At 44.6% G+C, this 14282-nt stretch overlaps 1 protein-coding gene across 3 annotated transcripts in view; it reads right to left on the reverse strand.

Moving 5' to 3' along the window:
- The window catches only part of LOC129835089 (reticulon-3-like), a 34717-nt gene that overhangs the window by 8152 nt on the left and 12283 nt on the right, over positions 1–14282 (reverse strand). For 2 of the 3 annotated variants that reach the window (XM_055900467.1, XM_055900468.1), the window contains one exon: positions 184–391. In XM_055900467.1, the coding sequence (XP_055756442.1) occupies positions 184–391 (208 nt within the window). Of the gene's footprint in view, positions 1–183; positions 392–7809; positions 10390–14282 lie in introns of all 3 variants that reach the window. The other variant, XM_055900466.1, reaches the window with a different exon arrangement.

Here is a 14282-nt window from a genome sequence, read left to right on the forward strand (position 1 = left end):
TTTTTTCTGGTCATGTGGTGAGAAGAAAGAAAACTCCTGGCCCTAGTTAAGACTACTCAGCCAGACGTTTTGTCAAAACAACCACTCCTACCAAGCAACCTCTTACCACTTTCTCCACGGTCGTTCTAATGAATACAATAGTTAGTAGCATCACAGGTTTCCAGGTGGAGTGTTCCGTCTTACTTGAAGGGGTGTCCGTCGTTGGACTTCTGCACGGCCTGGACGACGGACTTGTAGATGCGGAAGGTGATGGTGACACAGAGCAGGGCGAGGAGCAGGTAGGAGATCACACTGATGACGCTGAACGCCGCCAGGGACAGGAGCGTCAGCAGGGACAGGCCGAACACCACGCCAGACTTCTTGGGGTCTCGCCAGTGCACCAAGTCCTTGACTAGAGTGGGTGAAAGAAAGGGTGTAGCAGAAAGGTGTGTGTGTGTGTTTAATGGAAGGAAAATGTGTGTTTGTATGAGTGCATGTTTTAGTGTGTGGAAAGCGGGTGAGAGGGCATTATTGTTTATGAGATTAGGGGGGGGGGGGGGGGGGGGGGCAAGAGGGAAGAATTCAAGTTGCTTATTCCACAAGACACATTTGGAATACAAGACCATTAAATGGTGATATCCAACCCCCAACCTATAAAACAACTGCTGTGTTTTCCCCCTCTGGCAACTACAGTCTAAGAATAACATACTGTATACAGACTGCATTAGATACTGTTACCACACCTGCCCCCACAACCCTGTACATGTTTGTGTGTGTGTATACAAACTCAACTGATATTCCCTATACAGTGTTGTTACGCAACCCTCTTATTGGACTCTTAAAAATCCTCCCTCCATCCTTTGCATGAAAAGGGGGCATTTAAAGAAACCTTGTATCAATGGCTGACTCCACATGGGACTGCGCCTCTTCGGGCTCCAGGCCTGGGCTGCTGTGCGTTTCAGCCAATTAAGGGGGAGAGAAAGCAGAGCAGAGAGCACGGCATACACAACAACCCTTCCCACTCCCCCCACTCTACAGAGGATCCATTAATGCAATTCGGTTGGCGTTTCCGTTTCACTCTTCTTCGAAGGCTTTTCTACGTTCTTGACACCGTGGTGGCAGGCTGGGATGACTACCAAGAAAGAATCTTGGAGAAACCGTAGGGAACGGAGACGCCCACTTTTTTTACCACTTCTTCCTTTCATTCCCAACTTTGTTCATCCCACACTGTGCTAGACAGAGCACCGTTTCTACCCAAATCGTTCTACCCCTGTGCATAGACTACACAAACAGACACACCGAAGGCACACAGAGACAGAGACACACACACACATACAGACAAAACACACACGTTTCTGGGGTGGGAGGTGCCTGGCACACTGCTCGCCCACCATTACCTAACTCTGCGAGTGTGTGTGTGTGAGAGAGAGAGAGTGACTCATGCTCCACTAACATGTAATGTACAGCTGAGAGAGAGCTACTGCGGCTCTGCATCATCTGGTCCCACATACAGACACTGTGGAGATGTATCATGTCCTTCGGGCAGGGCTTGTATAAAACATTTAAAAAACAAGGCAGCTACGATTAGTATCAGCATATGTTATGAGCTTGTAAGCAGCCTCGTCGTGGGGCTACGCTACAGAAGGGTAATAGGAATTGATCCAGGGCTGCACATAGTTGAGGCACTCATGTACACGAGATTGTGTAGAGGCAAAAAAAAAAAAAAACAGAATCACTTAACTATATCCTGTTACAGTAACAGGATTGTGTTGTGAAATTAGGCTACACTGCAGCTGGTTAGTTTTCCATGATTAAAATGCTCACTTACCATATAGGCTTCAGTATCATTAACTGATAGAAAGATTTCCAACTCCAGACAACTATGTGGGGTTTATTGGCGGGAGAATTGAGTGAACAAATGTAATAAATACAAACTTATTTTTTTTATGTTTACAAAAATCTAAATTTCCATTATTAAATATCAAAATAAGACTACAATAGAGAGTTAGGAGCAATATTGTGTATCAGTTCAAAATGTGGAGCACAGCTGCATGGCAGTGGAAAAAAATGTGTTTACAGACAAGTCATCCTGACAGAGCAGAGAAACAAAGCAGGACACAGACAGCACTCCATTGTTCCTGATGCTGCCTGGCTGGCTGGTGAGCGGTGCTCAGAGAATGAGTGGGGTTTCCTCGCCCAGCACTGCAGGGGTTAGAGTCCCTCCCAGCATGCTTTGCTGGTACCCACAGGGAGGCAGCCTGGGCTGACAGCCCTCGTTAATCATCACTCCCTCCCTCCCTCCCTCCCTCTCTGCGTTATAGGCCCCAGATCTAGCAGCGAGTCCCAGTGGCAGCAGAGCCGCAGTGGCCTGCTTTCTACCTCACTGTGCAGTGAGCAGCTCTTAAAGATACAGGCACCACACCACATTGCCTGCATTCCAGTGTGTGTGTGCGCGCGCGTCTATTTGCGTCAATCTGTGTGACCCCATTACAACATGTCCTGGCAACAGATTTCAATGTTTTACTCCTGCAAAGCTAAACCAGCTTTTAAAGCAAGTCAAATACCATATGTGATTATATACACATTGGCATGGCTGAATAAGTCTGACTCAAGTATTGGCATGATCCACTCCCTCCCGAATAAAAACGACTGGCTGGTGCCCGCCCTATCCCTCCCAGTCCTAGTCTAAACAAGCAGACAAATCATCCTACTACAAATGGACTGGCTGATTAGAACTACTCTTTAAAGGCCTTGCAGAAGGCAAGATTTGGGAGGATGACTGATTCATATCACCTTCGGTGTAACAATTTCTTGTCGAGGCCTTTTGAGGGAGAACCGGTATGTCCACACCGCATTATCATTATCAATAGAGCCAAGCCATCTAAAACAGGTCGTTACACCCACTAAAGTAACCTTAACTCACCTAGCCAGGCACACCCCGCCTAATAAACCACTGAGTTGAGGCAGCAGCGATGCAGAAGGATGACTAAAATAGAATGGTTGGCGGCTGAGGGAAAGGACAAGGTTCGAGAGGTAAACGGGGTACTTAAGAGCCAACTGTAGCAGATTGAGGGAAGATAACCCCTAAAATGTAAGCTATGCTACTTGAATTCTGGCCTTTTAAGTATACAGAAACCACGAGTAAAAAATAATTAAGAGTACATTATTATTTGATATGTTAGAAAAAATATGCGCTATACCATCTATATGTATTGTCCTAAAGCACCTCTTTAACAGTAGCTGACTGTAATGCTTCATTATAATTCCCTCCACGACTCCCGCATGGCGTAAACCTTCCCCTAGTTACTGGTTGCCTCAGTGATGACCTACAGTTCCATAGCGTGCCCGTGGCGTAGGTTACGCTCGCGGCACATGAACATGTTTGAATGCATACTTTAGGCATCCTGCCGTTAACTCGTGTCTACACACCAGTTTGTGTGTGCCAGGTTTGGATTTCATGTTTGTACTGAGCAGGCATAGCATAGGAAGGGGTTCCCTATTGGGGCGGGGGCTGATCTGCTTCAACTCTACACTGTGAATTTGAGGGCCTTGGGTTAAATCAAATCACAGACGACGATTACACAAAATGTTCAGTTAGCTGTGACCTAGTGTTTTTAGAGTATATGTAACATCTTGTAAGTAATAATGACAGCATTGAAAAGGCATATTATATTGGCAGATGTGATATATAAACCAAATGAAGCTCAGATAAGAGCCATATTCAAGCTTTTCACACTGAACAAAAATAGAAAACGCAACAATTTCAAAGATTTTACAGAGTTACAGTTCATATAAGGAAAACAGTCCATTTAAATCAATTCCTTAGGCTCTAATATATGGATTTCGCATGACTGGGAATACAGATATGCATATGTTGGTCACGGATACCTTCAAAAAAAGGTAGGGGCGTGGATCAGAAAACCAGTCAGTATCTGGTGTGACCACCATTTCCCTCATGCAGTACGACATCTCATTCGCAGAGCTGATCGGGCTGTTGATTGTGCCATGTAGAATGTTGTCACACTCCTCTTCAATGGCTGTGTGAAGTTGCTGGAAATTGGCGGGAACCGGGACATGCGGTCGTAAACGTCGATCCAGAGCATCCCAAACACGCTCAATGGGTGACACGTCTGGTGAGTACGCAGGCCATGGAAGAACGGACATTTTCAGCTTCCAGGAATTGTGTACAGATCATTGTGACATTGGACTTTGAATTATCATGCTGAAACATGAGGTGATGGCGGGGGACAAATGGCATGACAAATGGGACTCAGGATCTCGTCACTGTATCTCTGTGCATTTAAATTGTCATATACAATTGTGTTTGTTGTCCGTAGGTTATGCTTGCCCATTCCATAACCCCACCAACACCATGGGGCACTCTGTTCACAACGCTGACATCAGCAAACCGCTCGCCCACACAACGCCATACACGCCATCTGCCTGGTACAGTTGAAGCTGGGATTCATCCAAGTGAAGAGCACACTTCTCCAGCTTGCAGGTGGACATCGAAGGTGAGCATTTGCCCACTGAAGTCGGTTATGACGCCGAACTGCAGTCAGGTGAAGTCCCTGGTGAAGATGACGAGCACGCAGATGAGCTTCCCTGAGACGGTTTCTGACAGTTTGTGCAGAAATTCTTCGGTTGTGCAAACACACATTTTCATCAGCTGTCCAGGTGGCTGGTCTGAGACGATCCCGCAGGTGAAGAACCCGGATGTGGAGGTCCTGGGCTGGCGTGGTTACACGTGGTCTGCGGTTGTGATGCCGGTTGAACTCACTGCCAAATTCTCCAAAATGACATAGGAGGCAGCTTATGGTAGAGAAATTAACATTTAATTCTCTGGCAACAGCTCTGGTGGACATTCCTACAGTCAGCATGCCAATTGCACGTTCCCTCAAAACTTGAGACATCTGTGGCATTATGTTGTGTGACAAATCTGCACATTTTAGGGTGGCCTTTTATTGTCCCCAGCACAAGGTCCACCTGTGTAATGATCATGCTGTTTAATCAGCTTCTTGATATGCAAAACCTCAGATTGATGGATTATCTTGGCAAAGGAGAAATACTCACTAACTGAGATGTAAACAAACTTGAGCACCACATTTTTGGAGAAATAAGCTTTTTGTGCACATGGAAAATTTCTGAGATCTTTTATTTCAGCTCATGAAACATGGGACCAACACTTTACATGTTGCGTTTATATATTTTTGTTCAGTGTATATAACATGTATTTACTGTGTCCTTTGTGCCATTAAAATCAAGGAAGGTCACAAGAATTTTTTTTATATTCTACGTGTATCATTTTCTAGAGGAGGTTGGAAGGGCTGTGCCAAGACTCAAGAGGAGGGCAAGAGGGCAATAAAAGCTCTTATGACATCCAGCTAATTACTGCGGTTGGCACCCTGCCTCTGAGCCAAGTGACAATTGTAACACAAAATAAGAGGACCAATGCCCCCTAGCCTGGGCCCTTCTGTATGGGCTTTTGCCAACTCAAACTGGCATGGCAATGTTAGTCAGGGGAGTTGGACAAAGCACGAGTAAGCTGTTATTATTTTTTGCAGTTCCTCCAGCATGTCTGGTCATGCTTTTGTAATATCCAATCCAGCTCGTCGATAATAATGACCATCATAAAAGGTAAAGTAAAGTCTGCGCCTTCAAATTGATCACGCGTCTCTGGAAGGATCGTCTCCTGTCCTGTCTAAGTGCAGTGTAGTGTGGAAAGTTGCACCAAAGCAGAAACTCAACACTGGTGAATCGACTGTTCCGCCTGACATCCAGGGGCATTGCAAGCAGACACTGGAACGCCATGTTTGAACTCCCCACCCCCCACTGTCCGACCATGATTCCTCCAAGCTTTTAAGGACATGGGGGGGGTAGGACAGAGTCAAAGCCTCAAAACAGGGAGGGGATTGTTTTAGAATACATACAGTTGACATGTTCACACACACCACCCAGTATAGTTTGACCCTTTACTTTTGTGACAACTGCACTCTGTCTGTGAACGTGGAGACCTTCATAAGGATTGACAGTAAGAGACAGATTTCAGTCTGGCACATACAGTCCCAGGCAAAAGTTTGGACACACCTACTCATTCAAGGGTTTTTCTTTATTTTGACTATTTTCTACATTGCAGAATAATAGTGAAGACATCAAAACTATGAAATAACATATGGAAACATGTATGTAAAAATCATGTAACCAAAAAAAAAAGTTAAATAAATCAAAATATATTTTATATTTGAGATTCTTCAAAGTAGCCACCCTTTGCACACTGTTGGCACTGTCTCTCAACCAGCTTCACGAGGTAGTCACATGGAATGCATTTCAATTAACAGGTGTGCCTTGTTAAAAGTTAATTTGTGGAATTTCTTTCCTTCTTAATGCATTTGAGCCAATCAGTTGTGTTGTGATATGGTAGGGGTGGTATGCAGAAGATAGCCATAGTTGGTAAAAGACCAAGTCCATTTTATGGCAAGAACAGCTCAAATAAGCAAAGAGATTTGACAGTCCATCATTACATTAAGACATGAAGGTCAGTCACTCCAGAAAATTTCAATAACTTTGAAAGTGTCTTCAAGTGCAGTCACAAAAACCAAGCACTACGATGAACCCGGCTCTCATGAGGACCGCTACAGGAAAGGAAGACCCAGGGTTACCTCTGCTGCAGAGTAGAAGTTCATGAGAGTTACCAGCCTCAGAAATTGTCAATTAGCAGCACCTCAGATTGCAGCCCAATTTAGATGCTTCAGTGTTCAAGTAACAGACACATCTCAACAACAACTGTTCAGAGGAGACTGCGTGAATCAGGTCTTCATGGTCGAATTGCTGCAAAGAAACCACTACTAAAGGACACCAATAAGAAGAAGAGACTTGCTTGGGCCAAGAAACACAAGCAATGGACAATAGACCGGTGGTAATCTGTCGTTTGGTCTGATGAGTCCAAATTTGAGATTTTTGGTTCTAATCGCCGTGTCTTTGTAAGAAGCAGAGTAGGTGAACGGATGATCTCCGCATGTGTGGTTCCCACCGTGAAGCATGGAGGACGAGATGTGATGGTGTGGGGATGCTTTGCTAGAATTCAAGGCAGACTTAACCAGCATGGCTACCACAGCATTCTGCAGCGATACACCATCCCATCTGGTTTGTGCTTAGTGGGACCCAAAACACACCTCCAGGCTACATAAGGGCTATTTTACAAAGAAGGACAGTGATGGAGTGCTGCATCAGATGACCTGGCCTCCACAATCACCCAACTTCAACCCAATTGAAATGGTTTGGGATGAGTTGGCCTGCAGAGTGAAGGAAAATAAGCCAACCAGTGCCCAGCATATGTGGGAACGCCTTCAAGACTGTTGAAAAAGCATTCCAGGAAGCTGGTTGAGAGAATGCCAATAGCAAAGTTGTCATCAAGACAAAGGGTGGTTACTTTGAAGAATCTCAAATATAAAATATATTTTGATTTGTCTAACACTTTTTTGGTTACTACATGATTCCATATGTTATTTCATAGTTTTGATGTCTTCACTATTATTGTACAATGTAGAAAATAGTCAAAATAAAGAAAAACCCTTGAATGAGTAGGTGTGTCCAAACTTTTCACTGGTAGTGTAAGTAATACAGCCATGGCGCTGTATCAGGAAAAATGCGAAAATGTGTTATCAAAATTCTCAGACACATGCAACCATGTGTTTTTAGTTAGCGTATTCACACTTCAAATACGAGGTCCAAATGCTAGGAGAAAGGTGCAAGTGAGAGAGAGGAGTGTGGTCATTGTGCTATGCTTGCGTGAGGTTAGCAGGCATAGAGCCCAGAGGGAAGGCATGTTACCTGACAAGTGCGTTAGTATTGCTGCCAAGACATGCTCTGCAAGGTGGTAGGCCTCGGCCACCCACACGTCGATGGCCTCTACCTCTTTGGAATACGCGCTGTCGGACGTAGGTTTGTTTTGGGGAGAAGGATGGTCGGAGGTTGTTGAGGTGAAGGAAGACTGGGATTCCTCAGAGGCCTTGATACTAGACTGAAGGTCATCCTCCTCTTCTTGGCTGCTGCCCAACTCTTTAAGGGCATTGATAGTGAGGTGTTCCTGCTCCAGATCCATGACCATGGTTGGTGTGGACTGGGAGGGAGGACACTCATCCTTGGCTGTGAGACCTTGACGAAGGTCTTCTGGATCTTCATCCTGTCGTGACTTCAGGCACTCCCTCATGAACTCGACGAAGCTGTCCGTGGCACCAGAGACCGAGCAGTCCGGCTCAATGCTTTCTGGATCACTGGTATTGTCTGGCGAATGGTGTCCTGCTTTAGTGTCCTTCTCCGCCACAGCTTCCTGTGGTGGGAGAGTCTTGCTGTTGACTATGTGATCTGCAATGACGTCATCGTTAGGTTTCTTCTCAGTCTTGGGCTCCATGGTGTTGCCGGGCAGTTCGCTCTGGAAAGAGGAAAATGGATCTTTAGGAAACTCCCTGGGAGATGGCTGGCCACCGACTGGCTTGGGGAAGGAATCTTCATCCATGGAGGTGAGATTCTCAAAATCTGAGATCATGGTAGTTGCATTATTTTGAGGGAGTAGTGTTCCGATATGGATCTGAAAGGTTGGATCTGAGGGAGAAGGCTCTGGTACGGTGTCAAAGTCCAGCTCTTTATTTTCAATGGTGTCATCCGTGGGTGGCAGTGCGTCTTCGTCCTCAAAAGATTGTCTGTCGTATTTACGGATTGTGTCATCCTGCATGTAGTTGGATTTTGAAAGCTCAACTGTCTGCATATAATCTTGTTTAATATCAGACTTGGGGTTCTCTTCAAACTTGGATGTGGGGTGAAGTTCAGGATCCTGAGAAGTAACGTTAGCAGAGCTAGACTTCACTAAGATTTCTTGTGCGTCAGTTGACCAGTCATCGTCATCATAGTCTGTAAAGTCTGAAAGGTTCTCTGCGGTTTTCTCAGTAGGTTTGGCAGTGGACGGAGAAGACTTTTCATTAGACTCATTGGGGTTCTGTGATTTATCAGACTCAACTTTCTGGGCTTGTGACACCTCAGAACTAGAGCTCTTTGACACAGCAGCACCTTGCATCCCATCATTAGATAGTGTTGTCTTTTGATTATCCGTATCGCATTCAGATTTCAAGATCTTGTGTTTAGGTGAGTATTCAGCATCAGAGTCGACAGGAGAGGAGGGAGGAGAGTAACCCTCATATTCTAAGGGGGGAATTTTGGAGAATTCCTTTTTAGTCACATCTGGTTGTGGCTCAGGGGTTATTGGTGCCTCTTTCACAGTGTCTTTCACAACTGCAGAACTTTCCTCCTCCTCCTCTTCCTCCACTTCCATCTCCATCTCCTCATCGCTGTAATTCGGCTCGTCTGTCTCAATAACATTGATGGTAGGGACCTGCATTGGCTGCTTTGCTGGAGGAGTTTCCTCTTCTTCGGTAGGGAGAGAGGGAACAGAGGGGTTGGGGGCAGGTGCACTATCACTTGACAAAGAGGGGGCAGGGAAGGAAGGGGCATGGATGGAGACTGCATCCTCAATGACAGTGTCATCAGAGTCTCCTGAGCTGTCGACTTCGACTGCCTCATCACCCCATAGGGCCTGCTTGGTCTTTGAGTCCTTCTCTTTTGAGTCAGAGGGAGTGGGTGGTGAGGGAGAGTTAAAACCAGCAGGAGGGGCAGGAGAGGCAGGGAGCTCAGAGTCAAGGTCAGATGGGCCTTGGGTGTCTGTCATGTATGCTGTAGGTAGGAAGCTCAGGTCAAATTCAGATTCGTCCTCAACGCTAGACTGCTGCGCTGGGTCTTTGAAAACATTTTTAAGTTTAGGCCCTTCGATGGGAGAGTCCATGAACGCGTCAGGGACACACGCAAATGCCTCTGGAACATTAGTTATAGCTTTATCTTCCCCTTTTATATCCTGGGATCTGCCATCGTTCTCTAACACAAGAGCATCTTTGTTTGAATCTACTTTGTCCTCAAAGTCAGGCACAGGGGGTAAGTGAGCTCTCATCCAGTCTGCGGTATCTTCAAAATCACTCCCTTGCCGTGCTTCTCCCAGGACCTCAAAGGGAGACTCTGGTGAATCCTGATCAGTGGAAGCTCCTTTTTTCTGGAAGGGTGAGGTGGTCTCTGCCGGCACCTCAGTAGGAGACTTTTCATAGTGGCGCTCCTTGAAGTGAGGAAAGCCTCCATCCGTCTTGGGCTCTGGCTCCTTCTTTGCTGCCAGGGCCTCCAGTGCCTTTATCCTTTCAGACACGGGGGATGTCACGATTGGCGAATCTGGCTTTCCATCAGACGGACCTGATGATGCTTCGCTCCCATAGTTAGCGGGCGAAAACGAGCCGGACTGAGAAGGCCCGGCGAAGCGAAGGGAGGTGGTCACGGCTTCTGAGGAGGGCTTGTCAGAGCCCAGTGCCACTCTTTTGTCTGCATCGGCCATGCACAGAGGTAAGGAGGGGAAGGGGGAGAAAGGAGGGAGGGAATAAAAATCACAGACACACTCAAACTCCCATGCACTTCCAGTTATATTCGGCGGAGGCCATTTTGTTGCAGCCCAAGCAGTCATGCATTGCATGGCACTGTATAACTGCAGCAATGGATGAGGGTGTGTCAGTCGGCATGCTGACTTAACATCAAGTTGTTGCCATTGAAGAGCATTTTCAATGAGGCAACGTTCGAAATGACTTGCATGGTCGAAATGAAGCAGCTCCAAACAAAATAACAAAATTGCATATGTAAACAATACTGTTATACAACTGTGTAACCTGTGGTCGTATATTAATTTATCTAAATGCATATTCATATATTTACAGCTATATAGAATACGGCTGGGGTTTCGTTAATCAGGTACTCTGTCTGACATGTTCTACAAAATACATGGCACTTTATTACTGAAAAAACATGGAACTGTACAAACCGCTCTGTTTATCTGGCAGCCCTATCAACTCACCACCCAAAGTTGTCACATCTGAAGAAACAAGATTGGTTAATACACAAAATGTTCTTCCCTCATCATTCCTTCCTATCTGGGTTATACCAATGATCTCATGAGAACCGTTGAGCAGTATCTCACATCGCCAGCAGACTAACATAAAAGACCACAGGGATGATATCATAGAACTGAATGTGACACAACGGGGACGAGATATAAAACGTGCCTGGAAGACAAGTCCGGAAGAAAAGGTCACATAGGATAAACACTCCTTGTTTGAACTCGCAAGGCAATTTATGGGCCAGAGACTAGGGTTAAGTGACTGCAGCCTGGTATAAAAGAGTTAAATGATATTACACTATTTCCATAATGGCCTAATTAACACATACAGTGGGTTCCATAATTATTGGCACCCTTGATAAATTTGAGCAAAAAAAAAAAAAAAAGGTATTAAATAATACCAATACTGAGCTATATTGAATGCTCCCCAAAAATTGGGAAATTATATTATACAGTTGCTCAGAGGAAGATATTTTTTTAAGGGCAATACCGCCACTTTTCAACCTCATATTCATGATCTCCAGCACAATACCAGTGTCTAGATATGTGAAAATGGCACATTTCTATGATCTGTGGTGAAAAAGTTAAGAACGGCCCTAAAATAATGCTTCTCCGTGACATTACACGGCAGGATTAAAAGTAAGAAAAATTGTGTTTTTCAAAACCCTGCAATGAGTTTCTAGCCAGAGGAACGGTATTTTCTTGCGCCCCACGTCACAGCAAATTTCATTGTATTTGGAGAAAAAAAATAAAAATCTCTGTTTTTAAAATGTTTCATCTTTTGATGAGGTCATCGGGTTCTTTTTCGACAAAACATAAAAATGCACCGTTTTCACATATGTACAAACTGGTATTGTGCTGACATAATGAAAATGAGGTTGGAAAGTGGTGGAGTTGCCCTTAAAACAAGAAAAAAAAGATCTAAAAAAGACGGGTCAAAATGATTGGCACCAATGTGCCCTCTAAACTCTGCGAGTGTTTTTCAAAAGTCTAATGGAATGTAGGCATACATTGAACACCACACATTGGCTGAATGATAGAACAGCTATTTCCATGTTAAAATGTTATGGGATGGATTTTCTCCATTGTTTTTGATTGTAAGCCATTCTGGTAGGCCTACATTATCATCAAAATAGCCACAGTAGCCTACATGGCCACTGTTAAAACTAACTTAAAGCGGGTACACCCTCAGTGTTCACAGCAAACGCCAGTTTTCATTACTAGCACCCTCCCCTTGCGAGGATAACAAGCCTTTTTCTAAAATGTTTTAGGAAATTGGAGGACACGTTGGTTAGGATCTTCCTCCACACAGAATCTTTCCAGATCCTTAATAACCCGAGTTAAGAGCGGAGCAGTGGTCTAAGGCACTGCATCTCAGTGCAAGACGTGTCACAACAGTCCCTGGTTCGATTCCAGACTTTATCACATTCGGCCGTGATTGGGAGTCCCATAGGGCGGCACACAATTGGCCCAGGTTCGTCCGGGTTTGGCCGGCATTGTAAATAAGAATTTGTTCTTAACTGACTTGCCTAGTTAAATACAAAAATGCTTTATCTTCGTCTGCGCTTATGGCCTGCCTACTTCATTTCAAGCTACAGGTATTCAAATGGGGTTCAAGTCCGGATACTGAGATGGCCCTTGCAAAATATAGATTTTGTGTTTAATTAGCCATTTCTTTGTGGATTTTGATTAGTGCTTGGGGTTGTCGTCTTGCTGGAAGAGTCACTTGCATCCAAGAGTCAGCCTCCTTGCAGAGACAACCAGGTTTTTGGCTAAAAATAGTTAATGATGCCATTGACCTTAACAAGGGCTCCAGGACCAGTGGAAATAAAATATCCCGTAACATAAAAGATCCACCACCATATTAGTGGTGTAGGTATGTGGTACCATTCTGCATTTGCTTCTGTTTTTCAAACACACCACTGGTGTGCGTGGCCAAAGAGCTCTATTTTCATGTCATCTGATCATAGAACTGGTTTCAATCCAAGTGCCAATGATGTTTACCAAAATCAAGGCGGTGCTGTGGTTTGAGTTGAAGAGGGCAGTCCATTAGTGCAGACAAAAGGTTCTCAAGGATCTGGAAAGGTTCTGTATGAAGGAATGGTCTAAGATCCCTCCCAATGTGTTCTCCAATTTCATGAAACATTTTAGAGAAAGGCTCAGTGTCTTTATCCTCAGAAGGGTAGGGTGCTGGCGTATTGAAAACAGGTTTGGCAATCATTTTTACCCATATCTTTTTTAGATTCATTTTTATTACCTGTTAAATGTACAGTATCAGTCAAAAAGTTTGGACACACCTACTCATTCAAGGGTTTTTCTTTATTTTTACTATTTTCTACATTGTACAATAACAGTGAAGTCATCAAAACTATGAAATAACAAATATGGAAACATGTAGTAACCAAAAAAAGTGTTAAACAAAATCTAAATATATTTTATATTTGAGATCCTTCAAAGTAGCAACCCTTTGCCTTGACAGCTTTGCACACTCTTGGCATTCTCCCAACCAGCTTCACGAGGTAGTCACCTGGAATGCATTTCAATTAACAGGTGTGCCTTGTTAATTTGTGGAATTTCTTTCCTTCTTAATGCATTTGAGCCAATCAGTTGTGTTGTGACAAGGTAGGGGTGGTATACAGAAGATGGTCTTTTACCGAATAGGTCCAATCGCCATGTCTTTGCATCACACAGAGTAGGTGATCAGATGATCTATGCATGTGTGGTTCCCACTGTAAAGCATGGAGGAGGAGGTGTGATGGTGCTTTGCTGGAGACATTGTCTGTGATTTATTTATTTTTAGCATGGGTCCCCAGATCCTCAAAAGGTTTTACAGCTGCACCATCGAGAGCATCCTGACCGGTTGCATCACCGCCTGTTGTGGCAATTGCTTAGTATCTGACTAAGGCGCTCCAGAGGGTAGTGCGTACGGCTCAATACATCACTGGGGCAAAGCTTCCTGCCATCCAGGACCTATATACCAGGTGGTGTCTATTATAAAGTGGCTGTTCCACTGGATATAAGGTGAATGCACCAATTTGTAAGTCACTCTGGATAAGAGCGTCTGCTAAATGACTTAAATGTAATTGTAAATGTGTCAGAGGAAGGCCCCAAAAAATTGTCAAAGACTCCAGTCTGTTCTCTCTGCTACCACACGGCAAGCAGTACTGGAGCGCTAAGTCTAGGTCCAAAAGGCTCCTTAACAGCTTCTACCCCCAAGCTATAAAAACAGCTGAACAATTAATCAAGTAGCCACCCAGACTATTTATATTGACCCCCCCCCAATTTGTTTTTACACTGCTGCTACTCACTGTTTATCATCTATGCATAG

This window comes from Salvelinus fontinalis, chromosome 36 (assembly GCF_029448725.1).
Source record: "Salvelinus fontinalis isolate EN_2023a chromosome 36, ASM2944872v1, whole genome shotgun sequence".
NCBI classification, from domain to species: Eukaryota; Metazoa; Chordata; class Actinopteri; order Salmoniformes; family Salmonidae; genus Salvelinus; species Salvelinus fontinalis.